Source organism: Artibeus jamaicensis, unplaced genomic scaffold (genome assembly GCF_021234435.1).
Source record: "Artibeus jamaicensis isolate MK-2021 breed Jamaican fruit bat unplaced genomic scaffold, CSHL_Jam_final scaffold_3222, whole genome shotgun sequence".
NCBI classification, from domain to species: Eukaryota; Metazoa; Chordata; class Mammalia; order Chiroptera; family Phyllostomidae; genus Artibeus; species Artibeus jamaicensis.
Genome location: NW_026522038.1, coordinates 3,031,402 through 3,057,525, shown reverse-complemented (window position 1 = coordinate 3,057,525; position 26,124 = coordinate 3,031,402). Strand labels below are relative to the sequence as shown.

Here is a 26,124-nt window from a genome sequence, read left to right as displayed (position 1 = left end):
TAAAGCCAAACAGAACTATAGAAGAGAAATTTTAAAAATTTTAATGTATTGATTTTAGACAGAGAGAGAGAAAGGAAGGTGGGCAGAGAGAGAGAGGAAGACAAACATCAATTTGCTGTTACACCTATTTATGTGTTCTTGGTTGATTCTTGTATGTGCCCTGACCGGGGATCGAACCCACAACCTTAGCGTATAGGGATGATGCTCTAACCAACTGACACCTGGCCAGGGCTCAAAGAGAAAGAATTTGAAGAGCTCACTCATACCAGTGTGCTTTCTGTCTTCAGAATATCTTATATGACTGGAATGTATCACTGCAGAAACTATTAGAACAACAGAAATTTTCTTGCGTTTGCTATTAACTCAGCAAATTTTTGTTGTTCATCTTTATAGGCCAGAGTACCAAGTGCTGAGATCCAGGAGCTTACTCTGGAAAAGGGGAAGACATTAAACAAATAGAAGAAAAGATTGTTGCAGAGTAGGTTAATAATGATTTTAAGTTTCTGGATTAGGATGAAATAGAACAGTAAGAGCAGGGTCTGTGGATGCGGTGCTTTATCATACTGCCTTATATATTATGAAGTACTCCAGGACAGACTTTTTATATCAGATATCTGCTATTCTCAGGTCTTTTCCACAGAGGTAGGGAAATGATGTTTACACTAGTGACCCATTCTCTTTTTCTCTCTACTCTCACGAGTTCCCGGTGCCATGTGAGGCAACAGCATTTATTGTAGATTTTAGGAGGCTGTTTTAAGATCTGAATAATTTGACACATCTTAGAATTATGCTATTAATTAATTCTCACCCTCTACAGAAATGTTTAAGCCCTGAGCTTTAGTGCTGCTTTTTAAATATATATATATATATATATTTTCTGTGTAGAAATCAGGCAGGGAGGGCTGAGAAAAGTCAGGTGAATGTGGTTGCTTTAGGAAATAGCTGGCCATTAAGCCGTATTTGTTCACCAGAAGCTTCCCTCCCAAGTGACTCTAGGAACCCGGGCAAGCGCGCTCATTCTGTCCGCATGCTCAGCTTCTGTGAGCCCCAGATCCTGGCAGTCAGTCACTCGGAGTCCTGTACAGCATCCCCCTGCCTCGTCGCCTAGTAGTTAACGGCTGTAGGAAATTGCTTTCATTTCTGAGGCTCACTTCCCTCAGTTGTAAAAGTGAGGACAATGATGGTGGTTCATTGTAAGGCATAGGATTTTATTTTAAAAAGTGAAGATGCTTAAGGCACTGTAAACAGTACCTGGCACATAGTAAGAAGTTAAGGTCATAATTTCTGTTACGTGAGTCTGAAGCTAGACTTAAGTGTGTTTGTGGAAAGGTTAGGAAGAGAATATCTGTTTCTTTTTAAGCTTTACTGTAGTGTACTGGTATTTGACATGCTAAGATCAAGGACTGGAGGCTGCCCGTTCGTCAGAGCCCCACAGTTCCCACCCAGCCTGCCTCCTTCATTCACATTTCCTGCTTGGTTCCTGTAGGGTATTTGAGTTGTAGGATTTCTCACTCTTTCCCTTGGAATTTGCAGCAAATATCTGGCTTAAACTACTTGTGCAGGAATTTCTTTGAATGCTTCCTTGGTGCTTGCCTATGCAGCAGCTCATTTATCCTTTCTCGCTAACATTTTTTTGGTCCAGTCACAGGGAATACATCATTCTTTATGTAAGTCGGTGATGCACCTCACTCTCCTGTCAGTGCAGGACAAGAAACTGCCTTAGGGCGAGAAGTCATCTCCTCCCAGCCTTTGTTCGAGGCAGGAAGAGCCTTAGATGCTGTCATGTAAAGGTACAGTGTCTGGAGCCCTGGCAGTCCTTTCGTATTCATGAGAATGGGATATCATTTGAGTTTCTGGTCCAGCGCTGGGCTCTTCTGTCCTTGGATTTCTTACTCAAAGACCTAATACATGTTTGAATAATTTAAGGCTCTTCTGATTTGGTCTTCTATTTGCATCCAGAAGCATCCAATAGATTTTTTTTCTGATGAATAGGAAGATGTTTAATGGAGGACTTGCTGAGACAACCTCAATTTACTTTAAATTTTTTGCCAAATTTGAACTCATACTTAAAAATTTATGTTAGTAAATTAAGCATTGGCATTGTTGAAGAGTCTTATCAGGGAATTACCATTCATAATTAGAGATTTTACTATTATATCTGTTTTACACTCTGAGTGGGCCAAACATTTTAAATCAGTTAGAGAATTCATTGCATAATGAGTGATTGCAACTTTGTTTAAAGTAGCTAAGAGCCAGTTATTAGCTTTATATTAGACAAAGATTGTGGAGTGTTATTTTATTTACTTTTCTATTTTAGACCCAGGCAAATAAGCAACAGACTGAGGTATTTTCTTTGTAGTTCTTGTCCACTCTTAGGAAGGCAATAATAAGTCATCTGTAGATGTGTATGAAACATAGTTCAAGGGAGAGAAAAGAGGGAATATTTTTTCTTTTACCTAGAGTTTTCTTTTCCTTAACTCTCTCCTTTCCTGGTGTTAGAAGGAGAACTGTGGTTACCACTTACTACATTGGTACCACATTGATAGGAGCAGTTTGGCAGCTCTGACTATTCTGTAGCAGCAGAATTGAGAGGCCTTTCGTACTAAGACCAGTGGCTGCAAGGTGACACAGTTCCAGGTGGCAGGTTCTGTCAGTCACTGGTGGTTGATCACTAATTTGGAGAGAAAGAATGAATCTCACCGAAGCCAAGTAAGAGCCAGTTAGCATTTATCACATACAGAACACTGGTGTCCTGCCAGGTTACAAAGGGAAAAACTGACATCATTTCTTTCAAGCCTAGTCTGTGGTAGCACAGTGTTGAATAAATCTAAGAGAGTGTTTAGAGTTGTTGAAGTAAAAAGTAGATTTTAAAAGAATGGATAGAGACATTAGATGACTGTCTTTAGCAAAGTTGGGAGTGACACAATAGAAAGCTGAGGCCGGAGCAGATAGTTTGCCCATGAAGGCATGAGGCGTTCTTACTGCAGGGTCACTGAGCTGGGGACAGTGTGATCTGTGACTGGGCGAGGAGGGACTGTCAGTGAAGTCAGAGCACACCCAGATGAGGCTCTGAACATAGTTGAACAAAGTAAGTGCTTCAGGGAGGGGTGGCCACGGTGCAGGGAGCCCTCAGGAATGTTGCCGCATCCGGGGAGGAGTGGTTTTGGGCAGTGTTACCACTCCTGACAGGGCACAGGAAGGAAACTGTTTCTGGAGCCTGGTAACAGGAGCTGAGGCTGTGAGGGGGGCTGCAGGACAGAGCTAGTGGTGGGGAATGCAGGCACGACCAGAGCCACACACCGAGGCAGCATGTGGGTGGTGCACGGGCCCCTGCGGATTCGGTGTCCTCTGTCTTCTGGCTGCCTGCTGAAGTCTCCCATCTTGGAGGCAGGATAGGGCGCCCCGCTCTCAGGTGTGCTCACGGACGCACACGCAGGCACAGCCAGAGTTGGTGGGAAGCAGCACAGAGCCCAGCTGGCAAAAAGCTTTATATTCCATATTTATAAATTTTAATTTGAAAGCATTTCTAGTCTTGAGAATGAAAGGCATTTCAGTGCTGCATGCTTTGGATTGTAAGAGTACCTGTTGTGAAGAATTCTAATTAATATGTTCGTATATACTCAAGTGGCCTATCTTTGTCTTACTGAGTTTTTTTCTCTCATAAGCATTTTAAATTAAAGAAACACTAGTAATTTATGCCAGTCCAGAGAGAGGCAAGGAGATCAAAGTCTTTCCTCCATTCTCCCCAGAAACCTCCCACAAAAACAAACATTACATGTGCACATGCTTACACGCACCCCTCCCTAACTCTAGAATTATTGTCAGTGCTCTCTGGTTTAGCTACTATATTGATTTAGGGAAAGCAGAGATGCCTGTTCTTAGAGCTTTGGGGTAGAAAATGTGGCAGATATTAAAGCTTGAGTAGGACTGGAAGAATAGACTTACTAATTACTGCTGTATGGAGGACAGTTTTACAGAGAAGAAGTTGAAAGCAGGGAAGCAGGAAGATGTTGTAATTCTGGGGTTTGTGGTTGGGATGCATACCAGGGCTCTGACTGTGGGCTGGGGAGCTAAGCACAGTTCTGAGAAATCTGGGGGAAGGGTGACTCAGAGTTAGGAGCCCTTTCTTGCTCATCATCCTATTTCTTGCTCAAAACAATTTTGCCTAGAGTACTGAAGTTGTCCTTGGGCACTCAGCTGAGAAATTGCAGAGCAGTGGTCCAACCCAGATTCGCTGCACAGTGCCCTGTAGTGTTTGATGCTATGATATTAGATTGGACGACCCATGTCCTACACTGTCCAGGGAGTGGGTGCCCACCCTCTCCCCATCATCAGGAGATGCTAGTGACCACTGTCGGCTGGCCCTGTTGCACACCAGCACTTGCTCAGAAGAACCTTTTCCACTTTCTTCTTCCCCTTCCACCTGCTGGAAGGAAAGCATCAGATCGTGCTTGTTTCCATAATGTGTTGCCTTCTAGTCTAGATGGTGTCCAAGCCGGAGGGAAAAGGGAGAACGTGTACTATGCCTTTATGTAGACATGAAGTATAGCGAAAGGAATGGGTTTGGGGGGCTAGACCTGTGTTGGCTTGAGATGTGACAGTAATAATGAAGGTGGAAGAAATGAGGGGATGCAGGGCAGTAATGAGCAGTATACATTGAAATGTTTTCAGTAATGTCTCTAAACTGCTGAATTGGAAGGTCAGGACTTAGAGATGCAGCTAACAGGAGCCATCTGTATGCGCAGAGTAATTGGATCCAGGTGAAGGAAGGGTGCGTTTCCTGAATGCGTATGTAGAGGAAGAATTTCACAGACCCAGCAGTGAACCCTGTTGCTCTGAGAGGGACTACGAGATGTCAGGAACAGGCGATCACACCAGCACGGACAGCAGAATAGAAACCGTCATACACACTCGATTAGAACTGTGTAGAAATGTACGCAGAGGAAAACAACTAGACTGTGCAGAAATCCAAAAACAGCCGTATTAGCGTAGTGCACTTGTGGGTGATATTTTACCAGATTTTCTTCAGTGTTTCATGGCTTTTATTTTTTTTAAAAAGGGCAGAGGCAGATGACAGAAAAGGTTGGTGCCATGGTTAGCAGGCCTTGAGACTGTGAGGACAGCGGGGCATTATTATTTTTTTAATGTCAGAAGCAGCAGAGAGGAATATTTAAAACAGGAAAATGCCTTTGGGTCTGGCTGGAGTGTTATACCATGTGTTGGAGTAGGAAGGCATTGGTGGAATGAATGAATCCAATCCTGTTCTGTTCTTCCATCATTTCATCCTTCACGCTGTCACCAGACTTGTCTTCTGAAAACAGAGGTATAAGTATATCCTGTCACAGTTGAAGGAAGTACAGCATTGCTTTGCACATGAATTTATTTTCTAGTTAGTGAATGTTTGCTTCTCTTCCTCCGACCAGATTGTAAGCTCCAGGGGGCAGGACCAGTTTCGCTGCAGCCTCAGGACAGCATATCTAAAATGGAATTTTCCTCCTGTCCCAGACTGGTTTCTTCCCTGCCCCTGCCTGCTGTGGCTGCTGCGTGGAGGCTGGACATGGGGAGGAAGACCAGTTGGTGGACACGTCTGGAGAAGAGGTGGTGAAGGGCTGCTGTTGCACTGATAGTGAAGAAAGTAGATTTGGTGAGATCTAGGGAAGATGATTCCTTGCCTGTGGAGGATGAGGGCACGGAAGGGCTCTGGGCTCTGGGATGAGTGATGGTGCTGTGCTCCCCGAGAATGGGGAGGAGGACCACTGGCGTGCAGGGAGGCTGGGAGGAGTCCACTCCCAGGTGTCCGTGGGGCACTGAGAGGTGTCTGGAGAGATGGTCTGGAGCGTAGGGGAAGGTTTGGTCAGCAGACGAAGATTTACTGGTCACTAACTGAGCCTCGCTTAGTGATGTCTAGAACAGGAGGGGATAGGCAGTGCCTGTCTTTACTCTGGTCACAGTGTGACCCCACTGACCAGAGTGTGGGTGCAGTCTGTCAGATGACCCTGTACTAGTCCTGGGGGAGGAATACATTTCATGGGTGGAGAGAGGGGAAGAGTTGGTGGAAGTTTTATTTAAATTGAAGTGCGGGAACATGTTCTTCATCGATGGTCATCTTCTCATTTTGCTGTCTCTTCACTCTACCCACCTACCCACTCTACCCACCTACGCTCTGCTCCCCCCATCCCCACATCAGTCCTGCACAGCCCTAGTGGACTAGTTTTCTGTAGCACACTACTGAATGCAGCTCTGTTGAGCACCCTGGCACCTGTCCCTGCCCTCTTCCTCCAGGTGTGTTTTCCTGGCCTCTCCCTCTCTCCTAAGCCCTAAGGGCCTGTCTTTGCCTCTGTAACTTGTTCCCTGAGCCCACGCAGCCCAGCTGGCTCACTTTTCCCACCTCTGTGACTTTCTAAATAAACTTTTGCTTGAAAAAAAGAGAAGAAACTACTGGTTAACTCACAAACCTTGTTAGGTACACCGTGTCCTTTCCAACCTGGCATTTGCTATTCTACGTGCTCATCTTGTGCCAGGTTTTATATCCATCTTTGACAGAATGAATGGTCCTGTTTTCCTCAGACACATCTCTGCTTTTCTGCATCCACATTTTTGCTCATGTCAGCTGGCTTGCTTAGAATGCTGATTTTACTTCTATCAGCCACATTTCATTTGTCTTCTCAGAGGTTCGTACACTATAGCCTGCAAGCCAAATCTGGCCCACTGCTAGGTTTGTAAATAAAGTTTTATTGGAAGACTGCCACGTTCACTTGTTTATGCATTGCCTGTGACTGTTTTTGCAATGCTGTAGGCTGCAGAAACCCATTGCCTGCAAAGCCTACACTGTTCCCTCTGGCTCTTGAAGGAAAAAGTTTGCTTTTATTCATGGTATCAGCAGCTTTGCACTGCAGTTACTATCCGTCAAAATTACAGAATGCCTGGTCCTTTCCCAGGAACAGGAGTACAGAGGGCTAGGAAGAAATGGAAATCGTAAATGTTAATATTGAATTTCAGTCATCTTGTAGGTCACCTCCTGTTTTCAAACACAGTTGAAACTGGTGATCTTAGGTAAAGCAGTCTTATACGAAGTCATAAAAAATTAGAAATGAAAAGGCAAATACTTTACTGTGATTATAGTGTGACAGTGGGGGAAATCACTGTTTTTTAGAAAATGGGATGAGAATGCGAGGTGTGAATGAAAGTTGTTTGTAAGTATCTGTGGCCCCAGGTTCATAGTGGTCCATTATTCTTTTATTCTTGATGGAAGAAAATTTAATAGTTATGCATATTGATTGGGTTCTGTTAGTTAGGACTGTACCCTGGGAATGTAGTTTCCAGTAGATTGGATATTCCTATTATATTGTTCATTCATGGAGGTTCTCTAGTGGAGAAACCAGGGGATAGGGATGAAAATACAGCCTGGAACTACAGATAGTTAAAGCCATTTGTGTAATTCATTGATAAATCAGTACAAGGAATTGAAAAGACTGGAAGTTGGAGAAAGACCTGGTTCCGTTGGCGAGAAAAAAACTGGGCAAACAGATCAAATGGTCATTGGACTTTTTAGTGCAACTGGTAGTAAGGAAAGAATTCTTCCTGGAAGAAATCTTGGCAGTGAAATCCTTTATATATTTCTAAGGTGAACTTTTAATAAGTCATCCATCTTAACTTTATCTGTTAAATGTCCAATGTGGAGCTAGATTAATTCTTTTTGGTAAGAAAACCTAGGCAGATACATTATTAGAACCTGTGAAATATGTGTATTTGAGACAGGATTTATCTTTTATGTTTCCTTTTGCATATCCTGTCTTATAAATAATCCTGCTAAATGGAGATCTTACAGAATCAGATTTGACCTGATGAAGTCTGGGAATGTAGTCATCATACACCTGAGATGCATTAACCAGGGATCGTATTCAGAGGTGGACCCCTGTTCCCTGTTAAACAGGACACAGGTGTGTGTCCAGCACAGCGCTCACACACCCTCACCCTGGAAACACTCACCAGGAGTACAGTTCACACGGCAGTGGACCTTGAGTCACCAGTGGAACAGTGGGTTTAATTTCCTGCCAGGAACTTTGTGGGGGGTGTGCGTGAGTGTGTGTTTAAAGAATGAACTGTGTTAAGGAACTTCATTTTATTGAGTGCACTGTGCATCTAACTGTGCTGTGTGCTAGATATTTTATCTTCCCAATAGTAACCTTAGTATCATTCCCCTTCAAAGATGCAGGAAGTGAAGATGGCTAGCGTAGTAGTCCAATGATAGGAACCCAGGAGTATTCTTTCCCAAAGCAGTGCTTCTTCTGGTACCCTACATATGTCTGCTCTTTTGAAACGTGTTACTATGGAAAATTTCAAACATCTACTACTTTCGTTGGTGAGTAGAGATAATAGAGTAATGACTCGCTGTGCACCTCCATGCCAGCGTCAGCAGTCACCGACTCCTGACTGCTTCTGTCACCCGGACCCCCGCCCCGCCTGCATGTGACTCTGAAGCGTATCTCCAACCCCATGTCACTTCATCTGAATGTTTCAGTACATAGTCTTAAGTGTAAAGACTTTAACAAGCACAGCTATGATACCACTGCTGCACCCACATAAAAATAATAGTTCCTTAATATTAGCCAGTAACCAGTGTTCAGATTTCTAATAATTTTATGACAGTCACATTTTTTTTAGTAGGTTTGAATCAGGATCTAAATAACAGCTGTACATAATAATTGGTTCATATATCTCATGTCATAATTTTTTACTTTTTTAACTTTTTATTTTGAAATTTATTCTTTTTTAAATTCTTTTTTTATTATAGTTCAAGTACTGTTGTCTCCCCCCCCCCCCACCGCTCCTCCCTGCCGCACTCATCGCCACCTCCCTCGGTCAGTCCTGCCCGTGCCTGTGGCTTTGTCCGTGTGTCCTTTATACATGTTCCTTGATGCCCTTCCACTTTTCCCCCGTTACCCCTCCCTTCTGGTTACTGTCTGTTTTTTATTTCAATGTCTCTGGTTATATTTTGAAATAATTTTAAATTGCAAGAAAAATTGCAAGAAAAAGTACCAAGAACCCCCTTATATTTTTAACTTAGATTCCATAATTTTTTTTAAGAGAGGAGAAGGGAGGGAGAAAGAGAGGGAGAGAAACATTGATGTGAGAGGGGGCGCTGATAGTTTGCCTCTCGTACACACCCCAACCTGAGACTGAACCCACATCCTAGGCACGTGCCCTGACGGGGGATTGAAGTGGACGGTGGCTTTTAGGTTTGCAGGCTGATGCCCAACTAAGTCATGCCGGACAGGGCATGATTATTAACATTACATTTTATTTGCTTTTTCAGCCTGTTTGAAAGGTAAAGACATGATCCTTCATTACCCCTTCATATTTCCTAAAAGTAAGGACAATCTTCTCTCTAACCCCACTATGCTCATCAAATTCAGGAAAATAATACTGAAGTGCTGTTTGTTTTGAATAGTCCATTCAAATTATGTGGTTGTCCTAATAATGCCCTTTATACAAAAACCAGTAGCAACAATAAAGTCTTCTGTAAGCCCCTTTTTCTTTCTGGTTCAGGATCTCATTGTCTTTCAGTCTCGAATAGTCACGTAGTCGTTGTGGTGCCTTTTATAAGTCATTTACTTTGTTGAATGTCTCAATTTGGCTCAGGTTACACGTAGGAAGCACTGCTGAGTTCTCAGTGCGCTGCGTGGGGGCTCACAGTTCTGACTGGTCCTGTTACAGATGAGGGTAACCTTTTTTTAAGTTAACTTTTATCACTTAAGATTGTGTTTGCCAGGTTTTTCTGCTGTAGAGTTAGCAAATTATTTTGTACTTACTAACAGGTAAATACAGATACTGCCAAATGGTGAATTTCTAACTTCATCATTCCTTTTACATTTATTAGCTGACTTTCCACCATAAGGTAGAATTTCTACTTTCCCCATTGGTTTATTCATCTGCTTTATTCTTCAGGGACTCACAGATTTCGGTTTTGCTCAGGGGGTGTCACGATCCATTACTCTTGCTTACTTTGATGTTTAGCTTGTTCTGGGTTCCCAAACTGGTTGCTATGTCCTTTTGACATATACCCATCATTCTCTGAGCACTTTCTTTCTTGTCACACAAAAGATGTTTCAGCAGCTCTTCAAATAACTTCAGTGTTGTTTCATTATAATGATGAGATGTCGTAGGAACTTAATTCTTAATTAAATCAATTAGCCTGTGGTATCCTGATACGTCATTTCATGGAAAGTTGCAGAACCTGTTAATGACATTAAGTGGGGACGTACTGTCCTCCCCTTGCCTTAGCCCGAGAGTCAGCCGTTTTGCTAAGGAGCCCCGATGTATGTAAGTGGGGGTTGGTAAGTACCATTCTAAATAGAATGTAAAATTGGGGATTTAGTTTTGCTCATTGCCGCTGTCTAGTTGTTGCTTGTAGGACCTTTCAGTGGACGGAGCTAAGAAATATCATTTGTACATATATTCATAAACTCACACATACTTACATCTGTCTCTATATCTGTCCATCCAAGTAGCTGAAAACCATGAGGTTACAGTATTTTCAATTATAACCCAATAATGCGTAGTTTGTTCTAGGCTTTCTTCTTTCGGTGTTTATGCCTTCCTTCTCCTATAGTAAGAATCCTGGCTCCCATTATTTGCAATATATTTACTTATTTGCTATACCTCCCTGTATGTAAGCAGTCTGCCAATCAGACGGGCTCTCTTCTAGGCCCCGGCCTGTTGGCCCGAACCGTGCAGACGTCTGCTTGGTCCTGGTGCTGCTGGTCTGTGGCAGGCCAGTGTTTTGCTTCTTCCCCATGGTATTGCGTGAGCTTGGGCCCTCCCCCAAACCTTCCCAGCAGTGCCGCAACTCACAGCAACCCAGGAGGAGGATTCATTAATGCTTAGTAAGTGTCTCTGTTGAGATTCAAGGCAGTTTATAAAGAACGGGCAGCATGAAGTGAAGGGAGGAGAGGTGTGAGAAGGATCTGAGTGGGTGATGAGATTTAGGCCAGGATCATTATGGCAGGTCAGGCAGTAACCCCCTAAATGGAGGAATATTAGTATTCGTATTAATGTCAGGAGAGTGTCATAAGAATATCGTTCTTCATCTGTTCTGTTTTGAAGAACCATAGTACAATAGAGTCACAAAGTAAAATTACTTCTTGATCTTGGGGAGAGGAGTTCTAGAGTTCTACTTGATGGTCAGGAAGGATGTTTTAGAATCTCTTTATATCATATAGAAAACAAAATTGATGTGAATTCAGAAGGAAAGAAAAACTTTCAGGTCTGTACCTCTCTTCCCATTTCCTAAAAGCAGAAATGCTCATATATTTGTATCAAGACTTTCTTTTTCTTTGTACCTTATGTCATATCAGTTATGTGTTGGGTGAAAACCGGCCTTGTTCATGTATAAAAGGTAACCTGAGACACTTCAAAGCATAATGCTGTAAATATTAGAATATCGGAGGATGCAGTGACCAAAAAATCCTGGTCACACAGGGTGCCAGGAGGACAAAAAGGTCCTCTGGGCCTTTTGTCATGGGATAGAAAAGGGCTACAAGGGAGAACAGGTTGGAGAAGATGTACCGTTTGTCTTAAAATTATCAGGGGAGGGGAAGACGCTCCTCTCTCTGCGACAAGCATGGATTAACAGGGCGTGGCGCTGTACCAGATCCTGTGAAGGCAGAATAACGCGGGGCTGGGTTGTCACTCGGCTCTGTGAAATTGGGGTTTCTGTGACCCCAAAGAACCATGCCTTCTAAGAAAGGTCTCCTAATTGCAAGCCCCACATAGGAATGAAGCCAGGGCTGTAAGCTGGAGATAGGGAGTTAATCAGTCTAATTAATCTAGTGGTTTTCTTTTTTTGGGTAATAGCAGTGGCCCTCCTAAGGGATACTGGTGTTGCCCAGCTGTCATTCAGAGTCCCAACCTGGCATCACAGCGCCAGGTGGGGTTCCAATCACGCAGAGTGATCAGTATAAATGAACACTATCTAAATATAGTGAGTACACCTTCTGCATTATATTTCTTTAGCTTACTGTCTTCTTTTAATGAAGAAGTATCTTAAGTGCTGTGGAAGGATTAACTGGATGGGTAGTTAAGGCATTGACCAAGAATTTACATCCATGCAGGCAGCTGAACCAGGATGTTAGGAGCCGGAAGTCTGATTGTTAATTCTTAAGTTTCCCATGAATGCAGAAGGTGATTGTTGTAAACCCGTGGCTGTTACATTACACATTCTCAAGCCTGTAAGATTTGTGAAGTAAAAATAGAGTAGAAGTATAAGGTCATGTTGGCAGGGTCAAAGCAGTACATGTTTGTTTGTTTTTTTTTACCAGTTTCTGATTCTGAGAATGCATGTTTGCTTAATCCTAAGCATCAAACTTCAGGAATTGTTGAACCTTTGCAAGGTAATCTGTTAGACACATGCTACTCTTAACTCTGGAAATTCTCTTTTCAGATGCCGTCTTTGCATTTCAGTTACGCAACCCGGTGCACAACGGACATGCTCTCTTAATGCAGGATACCCATAAACAACTCCTGGAGAGGGGCTACCGGCGCCCCGTCCTTCTCCTTCACCCTCTCGGTGGCTGGACCAAGGATGACGACGTTCCTTTGATGTGGCGTATGAAGCAGCACGCCGCGGTGCTGGAGGAGGGCGTCCTGAACCCGGAAACCACAGTGGTGGCGATCTTCCCGTCTCCCATGATGTACGCGGGACCTACTGAGGTAGATCGCTTTTCAGATTTTCACAACTAGTGTCAGCGACAGTCTCTGATCGGCAGGTCTGTCGGAAACATTCCGTGTGCCTGGAGCACTGCCCCAAGGTGCAGCCTTCTTGGGAAAGGGCAGGCAGGGGGAGGCATGCTCCTCTTGCTCTTATTGCCCTTCTTGGTCCTGGTTGGGGAGCAAGTCTCTAGACGGAGGGCTTGGTGGGCTCGGTGGGCTTGGGAAGGTGTGACACAGGCGCCTCTTGTGGCCGTTGGTCACATTACAGACACAGCTCTGACAGCACTGATCTTATCCCTTCGCAAAGTCTGAAGTCACTCCTCCCAGGAAGCACATATGGTCTGATTTTTTCTTCTGAATTTAGGAGAGGCCACAGGTATTTCAGGAGGAAGAAAATGATGTTATCTTAAAGACATTCAGGGGATATTCCTCATCTTTTCAGAGCATAGTAGAGTCAGGAAGTAAAATTGCTCCTTGGAATTGGGTGAGTGAGGGTTCTCGAGTTCTGCTTAGGGGTCAGAACAGATAGTTTGTGATCTTTTCAAAACTGTGTATAAAGAGGACTTTCATTAAGTTTTGCTTTAAGACAGAGTAGGCTTTCAAAAATATTTGTCGAATGAATGAATAAATCGGTGAAAGACCTAAAAAATAGTGTGAGAAATTTCTAGGGAGCTTCTTACTCAGTGTTCCAAGGTAAAGAATGGAAAGCATGCCAGTATCGATGCTTCGTCATCTCCACTTTGAAGGGCATGAACTTACTTAGTTACATTGATCTGGGAGGCAAACCCTTTTTGAAATGATTAAATACCTTTGCTGAATATACTCTATGATGTCTTCCTAAAAAAAAAACCACACCAAACCAAAACCCAAAATAAAACAAACAAACAAACAAACAAACAACTTAAAGGGAATCCAAGCATGTTTGGCTATTCACTGGGGTCAGTCCTAAAAATTTTTATTGGAGGTTAGTTGTGGGGTTGTATACTTTGATACCTTTTTCCAAGAAAAACACATAAAAAAACCACAGTCATAAGAAGCTGAAAGATTAAAATGTATTTAACTCTTCTCTTGGATCCCTCCAAAGTAATGCAGTTTACATTCCTCATACTCTTCCTTCTTGGTTGGTGTAAAATGTTCCTAAGAATTGGGTAGTGATAGACCTCTGAGTTTCTAGAAACTACTGTGACCTTTAGCTTTTACATCTCGAAGAGGAACAAAATTGTTTTGGAAATGAAGTAGCTATTTTGTTATAATAATTTCTCACCCTCTCCTTTGGGGCTGTCTCTATCATCATCATCATCATCGTCATCTACAGGGATTCGTTTGGTCTGAAGTTCTCCACAATTATAGGATGAATGGTTCTCAATGGGAACATGATCCAAGTGAGTCTAGTGTCAGGAGTGGATGGATGTGTGATCATAACCTTATTACGGGTCAGATAGGAGAGTGAAGCAATGTACCTTCCCCGTTTAGGGCATATTTGGTCCTCTTTGTATTTCTTATTCTCTTATCTAAAAGGGGAAGAGATAGGACATTTTATTAACTACATAAACTAAAAACTGCTTCTTAAAAGGTGAAATGGGGGAATAGATAGATGATAAATACAGCCAGCTGTAATAAATAAGTATCTTTTCTTGAGAGGACATCACAAAGGGTCATACATGCTGTTTTGTCTACATTAGAAAGATTTTTGTCTTCCGATTTCACAGCAGGGCATGTTTCTAAAGGAAGATTCAAAAGTGGAGATACCTAAAGGTTCCTGTGGGGTGCTTCTGTTTCGGCTTATCTTAGTCTTCCTCTGTGCAAGGCAAAGCTGACGACTCGCTGGCCAGCTGGTTTCAGGAGGCCTCACCCCGACCCCGCTGTTGCCCAGGACAGCATGGTCTGACCGTTGTCAGGAGGTCAGGGTGTGGGCCCGGTGTGGGCCCCGTGTGCCCCCAGCTGGGTCCGGACCTTGGGCTGGACTTCTCCGGGCTGTGTGAAGTGCCCAGTAGTTGGTTATTGAAGGGATGTGCAGGACGTGGGACTGAAAGTTTTCTAAGGTTCTGTCCCATTCTGATCATTTTCTGTTTTGTTTCATTTTCTTTTCACTTCATATTGAAGTATAATGACCATCAGAGAAAGCACACACTTCATAGGTATGCAATACAATGGATTTTTCCCATTTGATCATAGTCATACAACCAGCACCCAAAGTTTTTTTTTTTTTAAAGATTTTATTTATTTATCTTTAGAGAGGGAGAGAAGGAGAGAAACATCAGTGTGTGCTTGCCTCTTGTGAGTCCCCTGCTGGGAACTGGCCCGCAACACAGGCATGTGCCCTGACTGGGAATTGAACCTGGATCATGTGGTTCACAGGCCCATGCTCAATCCACTGAGCCTTGCCAGCCAGGGCCCAAAGTTTTTTTCAAAGACTGTTACACACCCCAGAAAGCTCTTCTTTCTCTCCCATTCATTCCCTGCCCTCCCCGCAGTAGTTTTCACTATCCTCCCTTCTCACATCATGAATACAGTTTGTTGGGTTGTGGTTTGGATACTGTGGGAAGCAGACTCAGCGAGATCAGGGTTCAGGAAATTCCTTAGGGAGAGCTCTTGGGGTCAGTGTTTGTGGGAGGGAAGGAATGGGAAGGGAGCAGGATGGGGCAGAGGGAGGAGCTGACTTGCCATGAAGTCTCATGGAAGCCTAGTTGATCCCGCGTGGAGTTCTGGGAGGGCCTTCGGAGATGTTGCACGTTGCACAGGAAATAGGCATTTCTGCCCTGTGTTGACTGGTGACTGGCCACCTGGGGGCGGGGCATGCTGCTCTTTTAGAGGCAGTTCCTAAGGAGGGTGACAGCTGCTGGGCGTGTGCGGGCAGCACTCCTGGCCGCAGGGGACCCGAGCGTCACCTCACGGCATCCAGTGCTGCCTGCTGTAAGGCTTGTTACAACTGGAATTACATACTCTCGCGTGTCTGACTTCTTTCACTTTACATTTGGTTTGTGAAACTTGCCTTTATTGTTGTGTGGAGTTAGTTGCATGCAGGTTAGTCCTCAGTACCGTGGAGTGTTCCACGTGTGATGGCGTCCAGCCTGTTGTTAGGTTTCCCGGCGGTTTCCAGCTTTTTGCTGCTAAGAATAGTGCTGGTGTGAAGGTATTAGTGCTTACCTTTTCGTGAACATTTCTGTTGGTGAGCCTGGGAGTGGAATTGCTGGGTCCTGAGGCGTGCATTTGCTCAGCATGACTGATTTTCCTCACCCAACAACTTTTTTTTCATTGCTTTTTTTTTTAAAGAGAGAGGAAGGGAGAGAGAGAAACATTGATATGAGAGAGGAACATTGGACTGGTTTTCTCCTGTTTGCACCCGGACCGGGAATTGAATGCACCTGGACTGGGGATCGAACCCGCTACCCAAGCATGTACTGTGATTGGGAATTGAACCCACAACCTTTTGGTTGTGGGACAACACTCCAGCCAGCAGGGCCCCATGGGCCAGGGCTGCTGTCCCTTATTAGATGCTGTCTGTCAGTTTTCCAGGGGGTGACTATCTTACACTTCCATGAGCAGTGTGTTTCTTCACCTGTATTTTATCATTTTAGCTGCTTGATGCTTTAGCCCTGACTGTTTATTTAGCCAAACATTTTGAAATAGTTTTGCTATTTCTGAACCAACCTCAGAAATGTTTTTATTGACCTGGTTTCACTGACGAGGAAATGGAGCATTGTAAATGGGTTGTATTTAGGTAAGATCATTGAGAGGTGGGATATAATAATAGCCCATTTTTATTGTGCTCTTACTGGATTTGTCAGGCAATATTTCAGGTGCTTTACATGAATTGGCCACCTTAACCCTCAGAACAGCAGCACTGAGGGGAGGTGCTATTGCTTTTCTCAATTTAAAGGTGAGGAAACTGAGATAGTTAAAAAGTTGTTGAGGGTCACAGAGTAGTCTGGCCCCAGAGCCGTGTATTTAACTCCCACAGAATATTTTTTATCTTACTATATAATAGTAAAACATTTAAAAAATACGTGGTCATGTGTTTTTTGAAAAGAGCCTGGAAACAAATTCTTCAGCTATCCTGCAGGTGTCCAGGATGGAGAGTGAGGATGGCCCTGGCTGACATTCGTTAGAGGCGGGATCTCTGTCCAGTGGTGTTCACTTATTTTTTGATGATCATAGCCTAGAGTTGTGGGTAATGATATTCTTTATGTCACCGGGACGGCGTACCTCAGAGGTGTCGCTGGTTCAGTTACAGAGTTCTGCAAGTTAGTGTCTCGGTAAAGCGCATCACATAGATTTTTTGTTCCCTGGTGCATATAAAAGTTATGTTTATGCTATACTGTAGTTTATTAAATGTGCAATAGTCTAAAACATGTACATTCCTTAATTAGAAAGTATTTTATTACTAAAGATGCTGTCATCTTGGCCTCCAAGAAGTTGGAAGATGACACTGAGACTTGTTCACACCAGGGTGGTCACAGACATTCAATTAGTAAAAAAAAACACCACATGATGTCTGCGCAACATAGTGAAGAAAAGTGCAGTAAAACGAGCTGTGCCTGTACTGATGCTTTTTCTACTCTTATGATGGCTGCCTCATGGTATTAGTAAGAGCTCACTGTGTTTTTGTTGCTGTGGGAAGTGGATGGGATAATGTAAATCCTTTAACACCAGCTAGCTCCTGTTAGTACATGGCGATATCATCAGCCACCTTAAAAACAATAACAAAGTACTTTGCTGCAAGTTCTCAGCCATCCTAGGATCCCGTCGCACGTCAAAGGAGCTGCCTGCACCTCATCGCTGCCTGTCAACCAGGGTGAAGTCCTAGCATTTGGGTTATGACAGAGAGCCTGGAATGGCCTCCTCCCTAACAAACTACTTGTCAGAGCAGACACCCTCTGACTTGGAATGTCCTTTGGTGTTGGTTAGTATATAAAAAAATATGGAAATCAACAGTACATAATGAAAGGAAAATGAAAATAACTAGGTTTCGAGTGCCTGTGTACGTGTCATGCATGGAACAGATGCTTCGCATACATTATATGCCCTCATCCTCACAGCAACTCAGTGAGAGAGGCTTCATTCCATTTACAGCTGAGGTTAGTGAGGCTTAGAGAGGCCAATTCATTGTGGTCTGTCCGAGAAAATCAGAGCGGGGCAGTAGTTAGAATGGTAAAAGATTTTACTCAGGAACTGTTGTAATTACTAGAGGAAAAGAGACCGCAGGCTGGAGCTGGGCTTGATTCTGAATATGGCGTGGGCAGACAACTGGGGGTAATTATGGCCAAGGAGGGGTGCGGTACGGATGGAAAACTAGTAAGCGGAAATGTCAGAAATAAGTCAAGGGATGATTCTGGTTAAACAGACCTAGCAGGGCTTCTTGCTGAAAGCGGCCAGTCTGAGCAAGTATCACTCGGGGGGATGGCTGGGGGTGAAGAATTGGATCAGAAATGGAGGATGGGGAATTCCCAATAAACTGACTTAGCAAGACTCTTGCCACAGCTGGGCAGGATAGAGCCTGCAGGGCTGCACACTGCAGGTCGAGGCTTACAGGGCTTCAGAGAGCCTGAGTAGAGTCTGTCTGGTCGAGGAGAGGGTCTGCGTCAGATCCTACAACCAGCAGGATGCAGAGGTGGGTCTGGAACTCAGGATGTGTGGTCTTCTCCCCAGTGCTCCTTGCTGTTTCCAAGCCTCAAAGGGGTCTGTGCCTTGGTGGTCAGTGGAAGGGGAAAGAAGTTAGGTGCCCACCCAGAGCTCCCAGGTTTGCTATAAAGGTATAAAGGCACCTTACAGTTGTAGCTGTCTGTCTCTGGAGGGTCGGCCATGAGCTTAGGGGTGCGGTTCTTATCAGGAAGATCAGATCAGATCTGATACACAAGCAAAAGGCATTATTTAATTTCTGAACTTACAAAGACAAACTTTAGAAATTCTGGTAAACCTCCTCGTATTTTAAACCATTAAGTATAATAATGTTTATGACCTGGCAGGATTTAAACTCTGAGATTGAGTGGTTTATAAAAACTGTCCATTTCTTTTTCTCAAGTGCCTCACTTGTTTGACTTATTTGGCTTATTCACAGCCTTAAGTGAATTTTTTTTTGTAATTAAAAAAATAACACACTCATTTTTGTAGCTTTTCCAGTGACATCAGGAAGAAGTCTGCCGGTAATGCTTATTTGCCAACTAATAATAATAAAATAAAAACAATGACTCTTCCTTTAATCATTTTCTGTGGGTCATTTAGAAGGCATTGGTACCAGATTTGTTTCCCCAGCACAAATGCTTTTCAGAACAATGAGCAGCTGTCCAGGCTGTTTGGTTATCAACAGGATGTCCCTGGCTTTCTAGTCTGTAAGGATTTAATGGCTGGACTCCTAAATTCCATTTTAGGAATTGGGTGGGTGGGGCAGCATGCGGACAGAGGGTTGCTTTTCTAATGCTGAAAAGGTGTGACACATGTGCATTTATATTCTTTTGAGACACTGACTGTAGAAGTTGTGTTTGTCCCCTCTCACCGAATACCAAAGGACAAATAATGCTTCCTAAGACCTGTTACATGAAAATAAGATGTATTTTGGAATGTGGATATGTACAGCTAACAGCTGGACCCTGGTTTAAAACGTTCAAATGAGAATTGCCAGTTGAATTTTGGAGAAAACACAGTATTGGGGTAGGAATTCCTTGTCATGAAAGGAATTGTGCACAGATAAGTGGCTCCCTAATAGAGACTGATTCTGCGGAAGTGAGCACACACCCTTAAACAGGGGTGGTGGAAACAGACAGTAGGGTAAGGGACCAGCCCCCGTCATCCTTGGGGTATATGTTCCAGGGCTCCCAGTGGATGCCTGAAACCATGAATAGTACTGAGCCCTCTATGTATATAATGCTTTTTCTTGTACATACATGCCTTTCCACTTAAAGGAATCACCTTCTGTTTGACATATCCGATTTGCCAGCATCACTACACATATTTTGCAGCCATCATTAATAAAATATGTAATTTTACTTTGTTACTCGAGCACCACACTGTGATTCCAATAGAGCCAGCCACTAAATGGCTAAGGGATTTATGTCCTTGGTGGGACGGAGTGGGAGAGGATGAGGTTTCTTCATGCTAGTCAGAATGTAATAGAAAATGCCAAAGTATTTATTTCTGGAAGTTTCCATTTAACATTTTCAGATCCTGGTTGACCACAAGTAACTGAAACCATGGAAGTGAAAGCCGCAGATAAGGAGGGGACTACTGTGTTGCCACTGGGTACCAATATATCCATTTAATTAATCCAGCTTTTCTCTAGTATCTGTGTGGAGCAGAAAATAGAATGTCTCTTAAGATATAAATCTGTTGCTCCCTATAAACACTTGCAAAAGTTCTGGTCACCTAAAGGGATATTGTTTCTTGAGATCTGAGCCTAATTATGGGAGCCGCAGACTCCCAAGTTTTCATGGTAACTTTTGACCCACTCTTGGGCCCTTGATAATTTTGTCTTCTACTCACTTATTTTATTCATTTTTGTGAAATAGTGTGACACAGATTCACAGTCTGTTATCCAAAATCTTTGGGGTCATGTATTACTTAATTCTGCCAGTGGGTCCGGGACATACAGAACATAGAAATTTCTATAGCAGAGTGAATGATTTTTCATACTAAGTAGGATCAGTAAAACCCATAAATAACTTCATCAGTTTTGATCATGGTTTGCTACTAAATTAGTTTAAAAACTAGGTTTTGGAAGTTTTTGAATTTCAGATGGGTATGTTAACTAATCTTATTGTGGTAATCATAATACACACACACATATCAAATCATCACATTTTAATGCCATAAGTTTACAGAGCGTTTGTTATATGTTAATTATATCAATAAAACTGGAAAATGGTGGATTTCAGATTTGGGGATAAGCAGTTTGGGGTCAGCACCACAAAAACATTTTAGATCTGTTGATCTGTTTTGAAAGTAATTATTGAGGTCTGTATAGTCTGATATCTTATGTCCTTTTAGCTTATATAGTATCTTGAGAACTGAAATAACTAATGTAATTTATAGACATTAGATTTTACAAGTCCATTTCATCTAGGGTGTTGTTTAATGCCTCAATATCTTTGTTGATATTTTGTTTGGAAGATCTGTCCATTTTTGATAGTGGGGTGTTAAAATCCCCTACTATAATTGTGTTGCTGTCTATATCTTTCTTGAAGTCCTCTAAGATTTTCTTAATATTTTGGGTGCCCCTGTGTTTGGTGCATATATATATTTACAATGTTAATGTCTTCTTGGTGGATTCTTCCCTTGAGTATAATGAAGTGACCTTCTGGGTCTCTCCTTATGGCCCTTTTTTTGAAGTCTATTTTGTCTGATATGAGAATTGCTACCCCAGCTTTTTTTTCTTGTTTGCTTGCTTGGAAAACTTGTTTCCAGCCTTTCACTTTTAGTCTGTGAAGGTCTTTTGTCCTGAGGTGGGTCTCTTGTAGGCAGCATATGTGTGGGTCATGCTTTCTTATCCATTCAGCTATTCTGTGTCTTTTGATTGGAGCATTTAATCCATTTACGTTTAAGGTTATTATTGATAGGTACTTATTCATTGCCATTTTTGTACCTGTGTCCCTCTCTGTCTCCCTCTTTTCCTTCCTTTCCTTAAAGCAGTCCTTTTAGTATTTCTTGCAGAGCTGGTTTGGTGGAGGTGTACTCTTTTAGACTTCTTTTGTCTTGGAAGCTCTTTATTTGGCCTTCTATCTTGATTGAGAGCCTTGCTGGGTAAAGTATCCTCAGTTGTAGGCCTCTGGTTCTCATTACTTGACATATTTCTTGCCATTCTCTTCTTGCTTGGAGTGTTTCCATTGAGAAGTCAGTAGCTAACCTTATTGGGGCTCCCTTGTATGTTACTTCTTTTTTCTCCCTTGCTGCCTTTAAGATTCTCTCTTTGTCTTGGAATTTTGCCATTTTGATGATGATGTGTCTTGAAGTGGGCCTCCTTGGGTTCCTCTTGATTGGGACTCTCTGTGATTCCTGGATTTGTGTGACTTTTTCTCTCATCAAATTAGGGAAATTTTCTCTCATTACTCTTTCAAATATGTTTTCTATCCCTTGTTCTTCTTCTTCTCCTTCTGGTATTTCTATTATTCGGATATTATTACGTTTCATATTGTCTTGCATTTCTCTTAATCCCTCTTCATTCTTTCTGAGCCTCTTTCATTTTCTTGCTTTTTCTGTGAGATGCTTTCTACTTTGTCCTCCAACTCGCTAATCTGATCCTCTGCCTCATCTATCCTACTTTTGAAACTTTCTACTGTGTTCTTCAATTCAGAAATTGTAGTCTTCATTTCCTCTTGTCTCTTGCTGATATTTTCTATTTCCTTTTTCATGGTGATGTAGTTTGCAAAGAGATCATTGTAGTTCCCCTGTAGTTTCTGATAGCTCGTTGTGAGCTCTTTGAACTTCATAATAACCAGTGCTTTGAATTCACTATCTGATAGTTGATTAGCCTCTATTTCATCTAACATTCTTTCTGAAGTTTCTGCTTTTTCTTTCATTTGGGGATTGTTTCTTTGTCTTCCCATTGTTTGAGACTCTTCTTGGTAGTCTCAGCTTCTAAAATTGATCTGTTCTGACTCCCTGGGTTTATGGTGTGAACTTCTGTGATATGATACCTGTGATGTTCAGTGGTGCAGACTCCTTCAGGTATCTTGATGTTCTCCGTCTCCACCTACTCTCACGCTGGTCCTCTCGCTGCTCCCTGCGCTGGTCACCTACCACTGCTGAGTGTCCCAGCTCCTGTAGCCGACTCCTCCAGCACCCAGGCCCGTCACAGGGGCCTTGAGTGTCCGGGCTCCCTTACCTGACTCCGCGGCGTCCAGTCCCGTTGCTATGGTAGCGGCACAGGGCCCTAGGCTGCTGATCTGATCCCTCGTTGGGGCTTGCACACAGTTCAGGAGGCAGCTGATGGGTGATTTTTCTTTGTTTCTCTCTCTCTCTCTTCTTCTCATTCTGGGGTCAAATGAAAGAGTCCCTAAACCATCAAAAGCTGTCTCCAGTGTTCAGCTGGGAGATCTGAGCGGTGCGGGCGCTGGCTCCTCTGCGGTATGGCTGCCGGACCTCACTTTTTGTTTTTAACAATGATCTTTTAGGGGGCATATTATCTTTTTCAGACAATGAATAGTTTTCCTTAGTGAAGAAATCATCACTCACAAAAAGTCTTTCCTGTTAAAGAGGTGTATTCAAGTTTGAGGCAAGGATGTTTAGTTTAGTTTAGTTAAGACACAAAAGGAAAGGAAAAAATAAAACATTTTAAGTAAAACTTTAAAAATATAGTCAGAGTGTTGTGGAAATATTAGGTCTTATGAATTTTTTGGTAAAGTTTAGACATCCTTTAATTGTCTTCCAGCTTGTGTGATGAATACAAAATCTCGTGGTTTGTGTAATTTGAAACACATTTAAACAGTGTGAGTTAGGAACTCTATGAACCAGATTAGGTAATCATTTGAGTTGCATTTTAAGAAATGTGCTTTCTTTTTTTAGGTTTATTTTAAATGATGCGTGGGCCCCCTATCTACTTCATTTTTGTTGGGAAATGGGAACTTTAATAAAGTTTTCCACCATTTACTTTGAAAAAGTAAAATGTGGTGAGAGTATAAATTAATATTGCTTTGTAAACAGTCTTGCATGGACTTCGGATGCTCAGAATTAGAATAATCGTAATTTGTGGCACATGGTGCACTGTCGTCCTGGGTCCATAAGCTGATGTTGTAAATTTTCATTGCTTCTAGATATGTTATTGAGTGAACAGCTGTGAATTACCTCCGACTTGAGAAGCATGACTTGCTCTCCCAGGTTCTCCTACCAGTCCCATCTGGAATTAGTATTGCTTAGGTTTTTGACATTTATCGACATGCCTTTCAGAAATTTTATACCAGTTGGCATTCACATAAGCAGAGTAAGAGAGTGTAATATTTAAGCAAGTGATCACTGTGCACGTAAATATCTGCCTTGTTGCTGACCGTGCCTCTACGGAACCCACGGAAGGTCTTTGTGGCTGCCACTGGAAACAGAGCAGCTTGTTTGCTGAGCCAGCTTTTTTCTTTGTGAGCCTGTGGCTTAAGTCCTAGAAACACCATGGTTTCAAATTACTCTCCTGCTGTTTTCCTCCAGCTCCAGGTGATCACAGTCTTGAATTTTGTATTTTTTATTTTCTTACCTTTACACATATAGATACACATTTTCATCACATGTACATATTATGTGATATTAGCTTTATTTTCCAACTTTATTAAAAGGGTCTAATACTTTATATAGTCTTTGGAGACTTGATTTTCTGTTGCTATGTTACTGCACTTAGGGGTGCCCTTATGTTACTAAAATTCTCCCATGTCATTGTGCATGTCGCTGTACTTGAGCCATTTCACATGTATGATGTAGTTCATTATTAGAATATACCATAATTTATGTTTTTCTCATACGCAATGTTCATACTTTTGCTGCATGTGTTCTGTTTTGTTTTATATTACTCTTTGCTGTTGTGAATGGAGCTACTACTGTAATTTTGGGGGGTGTGTCTCATGCATGTGTGCAGGAGTGTCTCCCAGAAGTGGAGTTTCTGAGTCCAGTGAAACGCACATATCCAACTTGAAATGGTAATGCAACTTTTTTTCAAAGTGGTTATATCAGTTTACATTCTCACACTGTCAGTGCCAAATAATCCACAAGTAGTTCAACTGGGATAACTTTTTGGGGAAGTGATTTGATAGTTGAAGTCTTAAAATTGCATAGTTTTTGGCTCGTCTTTTCTTTCTTAAGGAAACAATCAGATCTCTTAATTTCTTTACATCTCAGTCCCCACTTTTCCTTTCCTCTCTGCCCACCCATGTAAGTCCCTATGGTGGTCTCACCCAGCTCCCTGCTTTAGATACCTTGATGCTGATGATGCTGGGACATCTATCTGTAATTTACATCTTTTCTGAACTCCAAACCCATTATCCAAGCACCGTGAGTGTCTAAACTACAGCTCAAGTTTAACATGTCTGAGATGTTAATTGCCTCCGTTTACCCCTCCACATCTGCTTTATCGTTAGCTTCCCCGCTCAGTTAATCACAGTTCCTTCTGAAACCTTGGAATCATCATTGTCTCTCAAAATCCATGCCTGGTTTGTCTACAAAAAGGCTTTTCCTTTCACTTTCAAAATATATGTAGACTTTCACTTCTGGCCATGATGGAGTAATGGATACGGGACTTGCCCTCTTGCTGAAAACAACTATAAAATTGATTAAGTATGTGAAACACCTGTTTGGAGCATTGGACAACAGGCAGTGCACAGGAATGAAATCCCAAGAGATGGGAAGCACTCACAGTGAACCCTGTGTTTACCCTGGTTCTGTGCCTGGGGGTAATTTCCTGACCACAGCACAGACTGTGGGAATCTGGGTGGAACACGGTGGTCCGTTGAGCTGGGGAGGCAGAGACTGGATTGGGGGCCTGCTGGAGCAGCTGAGAGCTGCAGAGCACTTGGACAAGACTCTGCAAGGACTGATGGAAAGTGGCTGGAGTGAGGATGCTAGAGGTTGGGTTACATAGTGTTGGAAGATGACATTCCAGCCCAGCTCACGTGGAGAGAACTCGGTAACATCCTAGGCATAGAGCTGAGGCACCAGGAAAACATGCCTTGAGAGTAGGGACCTCCCTTTACCCTGGACAGTGGATTTGTCTGGGTCCCAATAGGAGGTGGAAATCACACAGACTTTTAATACAGGCAGTTTAAAGAGTTACTAAACTTTAATAGGAAAGTAACTGTAAAAATGTGACATGAACTCTAATGGGTACCCTAGGGTTGAGGGAGATTACCAAAGGAAGGACAAACTTGTAAAAGGGATCACCCCCTGAGGGTGGGCTCTGGACCTCACTGGAAAAGGCATGGTTTCATCCCAGGGGAAGGTGGAGAAATTCAGTGGATTGCCTGGACCACCACTGGTTCACAGGAGCCAAAAAGCAGAAAACAGCCCTCTGGTGCACAGGCTAACTGAGGCGGACAGACTGATGCCCACAATGGCTCGGGGTGCCTGGGAGCCCTCTTGCTGCCAGAGAGGCACACAGTGTGTGATACCTGAGCTGAAAGGGGTGCAGGAAACAGTCCTCTGGGCAGTGAGCTTAGGCTGAGCTCTGCAGATGGGCAACAGAAAGGAGGAGTCAGGGAGCCCCCGCTGGTGGGGCCCTTGGGTGCACAGGCATCTGCATTTGGAGGGCTGCTGCGAGGTGGTCTCCGGGTTCAGGCTCGTGCTCTAAGGTTGTGAAGGGTTATGTACTTTGGGTGTGCTCTTGGACCAGAATGCCACCACTTAATCCGGAACACAGGTACCAGCGACACCCCTTTCCTCCTCCTCCAGTGTCCCTATGATGTCCTCTATTGATAAAGCGAACCATTATACTTGCTGTTGAAAGACAGATAC

The 26,124-nt window shown here is 43.0% G+C and overlaps 1 protein-coding gene across 1 annotated transcript in view; it reads left to right on the top strand.

Moving 5' to 3' along the window:
* The window catches only part of PAPSS1 (3'-phosphoadenosine 5'-phosphosulfate synthase 1), an 85,931-nt gene that overhangs the window by 41,101 nt on the left and 18,706 nt on the right, over nt 1-26,124 (top strand). Inside the window, exon 10 of the mRNA XM_037137952.2 lies at nt 12,443-12,711. Coding sequence (XP_036993847.2) covers nt 12,443-12,711 — 269 coding nt within the window. The remainder of the gene's footprint in view (nt 1-12,442; nt 12,712-26,124) is intronic.